The sequence below is a fragment of the Olea europaea genome, chromosome 2, assembly GCF_002742605.1.
Source record: "Olea europaea var. sylvestris chromosome 2, O_europaea_v1, whole genome shotgun sequence".
Taxonomy (NCBI): domain Eukaryota; kingdom Viridiplantae; phylum Streptophyta; class Magnoliopsida; order Lamiales; family Oleaceae; genus Olea; species Olea europaea.
This window is the reverse complement of record NC_036238.1, coordinates 25133245-25141609: the sequence shown is the minus strand read 5'-3', so window position 1 is coordinate 25141609 and position 8365 is coordinate 25133245. Positions and strand designations below refer to the sequence as shown.

Genomic DNA, 8365 nt, shown 5'->3' with positions numbered 1-8365 from the left:
AACAGATTGTTTAGCACGAGCAGGGGAGGAAGGATTCCTAATGGACACAGGAGTGACCAAAATAGGAGAAGTGGAAGGAATGTTTGGCTGATCTAGTTAATGGAAAGCACGATTGGCATCAGTTGCAAACAATCTATGCTTCACTGATAGCTAGAGTTGTTCAAAAAGAGGGTGAACAGCACGACTAGGATTGAAGGGGGCTAATGAAAAGTTACTCGTCAAAAGAATATTGCGGACATCTATAGCTTGTGCCTCTACCTTATTAATGGTGTGAAAACGGTCTATCAAATTTTTTGAATAACAAGGGGGAACATGCCAAGTTTAACCAAAACCAAATTGGCGAGCAAAAAATTGGGGAGCATATATTTCAACCCTAGCTTTTGCATTGGTTCCAGTTAAAATATCATGGAACAATTCTCTCCCAATCAAAAACTGAACCCAAATGAGCAGAGAGGCGCTCGCACTGTCCAGGGTAAATGGAGGTTGCACATAATCTGGAGTTAAATGAGCAGGAAAGGGAAAGAAAGAAGGAATTGAATTTAAAAGTATAAAAGAATGAAAAAAAGTCTCTTCTAGATATATTTATAGGGCTCAATGGGTCAATGGCTAGCCCATAGCAGCTAGCAGAACGAAGGGACATGAATAGAACACCAAGTGATGGAAAATAGGCTCTCAACTACAGTTGAGTGAACCAAAGATGCCCACTGCCAGTGGGAGATGCACCATTCTTCAATTGAAATTGAAGAGAAGCCATGCCTCTATAGAGGACAGCCAAAAAGAAGGAACACAAATTCAAAGGCCTACCACGCGCCAATTCGTGCTCTATGGGTAAATAGCTCATAGAAGGCTTTATACTGGGCACACACAAAATATATTTACAAAGTCAAATCTGAAGAAAGGCCACACGCTCAGCGTGGAAAGGCTCAGCGTTTGAGTGATTATAATAGCCTTGCAGGCTTGAATAGGACTCGGTGAGTTTTTCGTCAAATTTTGGGACAACACCGAAAATTAAAATACTAGGGAAAATGGTGTCGCCCAAAGGTGGAAGATTTATCAGGGCCCCAACATCCCTTAAAGTAATAGACATAAGACTAAGAGGGAAAACAAAAGTATTATATTCAGAAGACCAAAAACTTAAAGCAATAGGAAAAAGTGTTGGGTCAAAAATTGGGGGTTGAAGAAAGATTTCTAAAAAATCAGGAATCCTAGCACGATCAAAAAGTGCCTTGATAGGACCATAGCCCACAAGGCGAGCATGCCGTCTACGGAAAACAACATCAGATTTAGGCCAAGTGCAAATACCTTTTTCGCAAATCGGCCTCAGCGGCAAAGAATTCAGGAATGGAGGGCCTTGAGTACAAGGTAACAGCTGGCACACTGCCACTTGTTCTACAGCTTCGGCGTTGTTAAATGAAGGACCCAGATAGAACTTATTAAGTTCGACATTGGCTGGTGTAAGAAAGTTCGGATTTACATATGGCCGAGTAAGGATTTTCTGGAAATCTTCGAAGCTAAAAGAGTCGTCAGATTGGGTTTGTGGAGCAGCCATTGAGGACGAAATACAGTTTTGTTAAAGTTTCCTTGAGAAACGTAGCAGAGAAGCAAGAAGATGAACAGTGGTATGGCGAGAAAGAAGCGCGAAATAATGAGGCGTGATTTAGTGGTACAACGAAATGGCATGTCTTTGGAGTTTATAAGGGTTTGTAGCGTCGCACTTTTTCATGCTATGGAAGGAAATAATGAATGAAATTCTTGGGAATTTCAAATGTTGCTGGGAAACACAAAGTAAATATGACAAAGATTAATAATTGGTATTAATTCTGCCACATTGGGGGGTAATTGTTGACACACTAAAAGTACAGCCCAAATCGAATCACCCAAGAAATGAAGCCCAACTGGACAATTCAGGATAAAGGCCCAAATATGGTTATTAATGAATGTAGTAGAAACTCAAGAACACGGTAACATCATCGCTCAAGCTTGCAAGACGCCTAAGACCTGAGCAAATGAAGTGTTTTACAGTCGCCCAGAGCTATGACCCTGTTCTCGCCCAAACCTTCGAATCGCCTAGAATCTTAGTAAACATAAGATGTTATAGTTATCCAGAAGTGCAGTTATTGAGTAACCTTATCACGTTCCACGATTCAAGAAGTTCAGTTGAAGACGGTTGAACGACAAAGAGTAGTGATAGCAATTAGAGACGGCAGTTCCACGACAAGTTAGCCACCATAAAGAAAGTTGATAGTTATAAAACAATCAAGCAGTTTCTAAACGGTTGATCACGAAAAAATCATCAAGGGAATATAAAGGGAAGAGAAGACATAGAGCAGAAGACCCTGAATCAAACACTCTCAAACAGAGAATATGTAATTTCAATTTCTTAGTTTAAACTTAAACATTTCTTTTCAGTACTCGTGTGCTTGCACCCCTTGGAGACATTCTATTTAGTTGGAATTGTAAAGTCATCGCCAATAAAATACCCTTTTTTGGGACTTTGTCTCAAAAGGTTTGTTTCTTACACAATCGTCTGATTTTCTTTTTAATTGTTAGCGACTACCCGCTCGAAACAAGTCCGTTATGATCTGATCTAATATTGCGTACCAAATATGCATATGCAGTAAAGATCTGCATAACATTCATTGGCATAATACTTCAAGATAAGTACATTGCTTGGCTCAGTAACCAGCCGCGTCTTCTAAAGCGCACCTTATTGTACTTCCTGCATCCCTCTCTGTGAGGACTGATAATTTGTTTGTGAAAGAATTCTGATAAGAGTTCTGTCATTCAACGTAGCAAATATTGAGCCTTGATCAAAATAAGAAGTCACTAGCCGAGAAGAAGGTAGATAACGATCCACCATGATGTCCCATATCTGATGATAATTATTTAAGCCAATTTCGTCTGATGAATTCATTCTGTTGAGGATTTTGCTAGATTGCCAGATGAATTTTACCAGAAGCTGTGAAATAATCCTATCTGGAAGTAGATGATTTGATAGATTGAGGAATCGGTCTCAACAGCCATGTGAATGCACCTCTCGCTTCATAAAGAACCTAAAACTTTCCCTTGTATTTGCTTGCCGTATGATAAGGATAGCCCTGGAACTGATATTCCAATGGATTGAAAATTGGCAATTCTGTTTATGCACCGAAAACAAGGGAGCCCTTTGGTGCAGCATTGGCTTTTAAACACTCTTCGAGCCTGGTTCAAAGATTTTTCATTCGCAATGTAATATCGACTAAATTTTTTCCATCCTAGATAAGATATACCTTCAACTTCATCTTCAAGATTTCTTCTGCTCGGAGGATTAGATCACTCACTGCAAAAACTATCATAAAAATAGCCCTGTGATCATAAATGTAACTTCCAAAAGTGTAATTTAAAATAAAAATAAAAATAAAATGATGATTCAGAAGTATTATAGAACTCATGAGACATACATGAAAAACAAACAAATACATATTGTCCCCTATTGATGCTGAGAACTATGTCAACTTACCCCCATTGTCTACTGTTTAATACTAATCTCTAGAACTAATCGGGTGGAGAATGTAGTTCAGAAGATTAGAGCAAATGTTTATGAACCATGGTGCTAGGCGTTTGAAACTCTCCTCGCCTTTACGATGGTTCCATATTTCTCATAATTGAATCGGTTAATGTTAAATTTTGATAACACTATCATTGCTGCATATAGCTATGGACTATGGTGTTAGGTGTTCGAAGCCCTTTTTGCCCACAACCGGCCATTATGAGATAACTTTTACCAATTATCAAAATTGGATGGGTTGATGCAAATTTCGATAACATCATTGCAAATGGTATTAGACTCGTATTTAGAGAATAAAGTCCGTTGTCTTGAACAAGAGAAAAAAAAAGACATATATTTTGAGGAAAAAAAAAGAAGAGAGAGAAATGTCAATATCAAACATGAACATCATTTGAATTACTATTTTAATATGAATTGCACAAATTAAATCCAATTTATTAAAAATATTTTTAATTACATTAAATGTGAATTTATATAAAATATACTAAAAATTATCTTAAATTATTATTAAATTGATTAATTATCTCATATAGACAATCATATTCTCAATAGTAGATATGCACATAATAAATTATGATCTTGTTTGTTGTGCAGCATTCATGAAATCCCACAAATATTTTGTCTATATTTCCGCATTAGTTCACCTAAAAATTTTGATTTAATGCAAATCATGGACAATCAGAAATAATTAAAAATGTTTTGAACTCAGCCAGCTTAGGATTAACTAGTACTCAAGACTTTAATATGTATATATCCTAGAAATAACAAAGTTAGTAGATGTAGCTCGAATGACAAGGAAGATATATGAGATATTTGTATGCTATTCGATCAATTTTATTTAATCTAACGTGACATATCTATATGTACAACTAGTTGTTATTTTATGAATTGTTTATGTTTGTTTGTTCGTCTGATATTATTCAGTTTAACGTAATAAATATGTCATTCTGAAAATGCATGTACGATAGTGAATGATTGTAACAAGTGATATGTTTGTCGATTATTTTTGTGTAATTTTATTAAATTCAAAATAACTATTATGAATGATTGTAATAACTAAACAAGTCATCAAAAAAATTAATCGAAGCCCCAATCGATGGAATCCATCCAAATGTCCATTAACTGATCGAGAAATTTCACTTTGACCACATTTTGATGATTTTCAGAAAAATTAACAATGTGACTGAATTAATTAAAATGACCAATGTACCTTTTAATATTTAATTTCTCATTTTGCAGACGGCCATTTCGGTATGTGGTGGTTACTTTTTAGTGAACAAAAACTTTACCAAAGAAGGAATAAATGTTTTTTTTTCATTATAAGGAAAATTCTACTTGTACATAATTATTGCACGTAATGGTGTCTATAATGTCGATAATTGGTGTGCAAGTGTGAGATTTGAATTAAATGTTAGATCCAGTGTCACATGTAATTGTGGACACCATTATGTAGACAATTATATACATATAGCACTTCCCTTATTATAAATGGCTTTCGTCAACTCGGGTATTTTTTTTAATTTTTACTTGTTGTTTTGAGTATCACCACTGAAAAGATAAATTATGTCCTCTAAATGGAGATTATGAAGTTTACAATGAGTTTGAATCGATTACAAATTTTTCAGGTCTCGAATAGAGGGTTTTTTTTACTGCTCGTCGAGATGCTCTTAGTCCTAAATAAATTTTTGTCCATCCAAAAATTAAAGTTTTTCAATTTGTTTTTTTGGATATGAGTTGATAATCTCAAAATTAATTAGGTTCACCATTCCTGATTGACAAATTTAAAAACTAAAAATTTGTATACAAAATTAATTTTTGATCAAAAGTGACCTTTACGAAGACTACTTGGGGTCAAGAAAAATACAATACTTAGCTTAGCTGCTTCTGTGGACGATCTTCGCTTAGACTGTTGTAATTCTTGTTCTTTTTGAAACATTTGAACTGGTATGTCTCTTGATGATCTCTATTTAAATTTAGGATTTTGCTGTGTGTACATTACAACGTGACACCCGTCACACATTGAGGAGGACCCACAAATAATTTATTACGCATGAGCCCCCTCCATGTAAGGGGGTGTAAAAGATTGTGTACACCTTCGGTGGACACGTAGCATAATCCTTAATTTTGAAGGTGTACACGTAGCATAATCCTTAATTTTAATCTCTATTCATTTAACAACTAAAATTTTCAAATCCTTATGAAACCCATTGTATCATCAGGTAACGGCATCGTCTCGATCGAACAATCTGCATGATCAAGTCGAGTGCAGCAAAGTTTTAGAGGTCATTTATCGAGCAACAGAGTTTTAAAGGTCATTTATTGATCTGCAATCTATCGCCGAAGGGTTGTTGGAGCAGGTGCACTTCTGTGACCTGGCTAGAGCAGCACTGAGGTTAGATACGAACAATGGACTACGTTGGTGGTGGTGGTGGTGGCGCTGTTAGACACCACCAGAATTATACAGTCAGCTGCAGCTGTCGAGGACTATGATAAATGATCATTACATGCCCATATACAAGAAAGTGATGGAACAATTGATCATACAACTGGAAAATGAAGAATATGGTACCGAAGCATTAACATAACAAGCTCAGAATGGAGCAAAAATATACTGACTTCGGATTTGGAACCTATTTCTTTTACTCGTGACGTGTGGGGATTCTACAGTGTAATCCCACATTTGATTCTCATTCTTTGGCCATAAAAATGAAAAATATGACTATTATCCATTATATCAAACCACTATATTTGACTTTCTATCTCTTGTATGAGTCCTGTAACGACTATATTTTTCATTCTCATTCTTAGAAAATGAAAATCAAACAAGAAAAGTTGAAGGGGATTGCTAGATAGATCTGTGAATATTTATAGAATATATTTCACTACCTTTTGATCATATAACTGATCGACTGCTGGCCTATTTGCCTGTTTTTCACTTGTCAAACATACCTTAACTTCCCCGACCTTCCATCAAATATTCTCCTTTTTCCTGGATACTCAGGTTCAAATACCCATGGATTCGCTGTTTGCTTAAGTCAACATTACATTTTTGCAACTGTAACAATCCTTGTTTGCCAAGAAGCCAACAATAATCATTCTTAGCATAAACTCATGAACTAAAAATTACCATTTCGCTTAATGTCAACCTTCATCGAATGACATAAACAACAATTTAATAACAAAAATTGTCAATTGTTTGATCAAATTCCTTATAAATCAAACTAGACGAATACGTATTTTGATTCTAATTTTGTTTTCTCTTTCTTTTTGTCTGATTTTCTTATTTATTTAATTCATTGTACAAAGAAAAGCACATTGAAACGAGCATTAATTTCAATAATCAAGAGAACCATCGTATAACTAAGACGCGCTCGCACAGGTTGAGACTTCTACGGAGAATACGATAGAAAAAAAAAAAAATTTAAAAAAAAAAAAAAAAAAACACGTAACGAACAAACGAGACCCATACCCTAAAACAAGCTGCCTACACATGCTGCTACAAGGGGATCTAAAAGAATCCTAGGGGCACGCCATCAGCTAATAAAAGAGGCTAGTGCATTCTTGAGCTATGTGCATGGTCAACTTTATCGCAAATATAATGCAACTCTTTTACCTCATTGCTGGCATCGATCTGTAGTTCTCCAATGAATTGATAGATAGAACCCATCCGAAGACTGAGGTTCAAGTGCTGTGTATCAACTCTCAAGGTAGCACTTCCATCAGCAAGGACAGCCACTGCTTCTTCCACATTAAACTCCTGGAGCCTAAAATGCGCAAAAGGATAATCAGCTTCCTAAACTCATACAATATTGAAACCAAGCATTCCCAAGTAGCTTATACATGCTTATCATTGGGCCAGTGGCAAATTCCACGAAAATTTGGGGGGTGGGTGGGTGGTTTGGGGTGGAATGTAAAAGACAATTTGAACTAAGCAAGCGTAGTGCTAGTTTTCCTTCCTTTTACGTGCAATGAAAATGCACCTAATACACATGATCCCAGGTAACTACACTTCGGGATAAACACTACCGATTGACTCTAGTGTGTTTACATTCTACAACCATACAAAATGCCACTCAACGAATATACTCACATTTATTACATAATTATACAACTTATATTTATTCCCTCCCTCATCTTCCATGCAGATGGTGCAACCAGTTTGGCAAAAAGCACAAACTTAAATTTTATACGTTCAAATTTGTAACATTTTAATAATTGTGCAGGTATTGAAACCATTCAAAGAACGACCAACAATTATTGGGCAATGTACGAAGTATTTACAATATGGGAAAGCAATACCATTCATGTAATATTTCCAAAAGAGTTGCAAATGGATACGTCAGTTCACCAATCATTGATGGTTTTGGAACCGCTAAGCCTATGTTACATTCAATAGTAGCTAGAGTTACTACAGGAAAAATATATAAAAGATCATTGGGACACATGACTGCTCAGTAATAATTATGACCCCAACCTTTTGGCTTTTGCCAATTTAGTTGTGTAGGCACCATTCATTGGATAAGTAGATGAAGAGGGATGGAAATGCTTTAATAACGTGTACCCACGGTGCATTATAGTGATAAATGACACCTCTCCATTTTGTACAATATACAAAACTAGCAATATGCTTGGCTAAGCTTAAAAATAAATGGTCTTCAAATATGTTTAGATAAGCTATTTTTTGGATACCTTTCCGTAAAATAAGTTACTTATTTTCAATTCTCATCCATACAAGAAATTATTTTAAAAACTCATTTATTTATTTATTACTCATGGGAAAACCTTCTTATCTTAGCAAAAGCAAAACATGCTCGAATT

General features: G+C 35.6%; 1 protein-coding gene across 1 annotated transcript in view; it reads right to left on the bottom strand.

The window, feature by feature from the left end:
- Nucleotides 1-7082: 7082 nt before the first annotated feature.
- Nucleotides 7083-8365, bottom strand: part of LOC111367958 (CST complex subunit TEN1) — a 2075-nt gene continuing 792 nt past the window's right edge. The window contains exon 3 of the mRNA XM_022989098.1: nt 7083-7311. Within this exon, the coding sequence (XP_022844866.1) occupies nt 7098-7311 (214 nt within the window). The 3' untranslated portion in view covers nt 7083-7097. The remainder of the gene's footprint in view (nt 7312-8365) is intronic.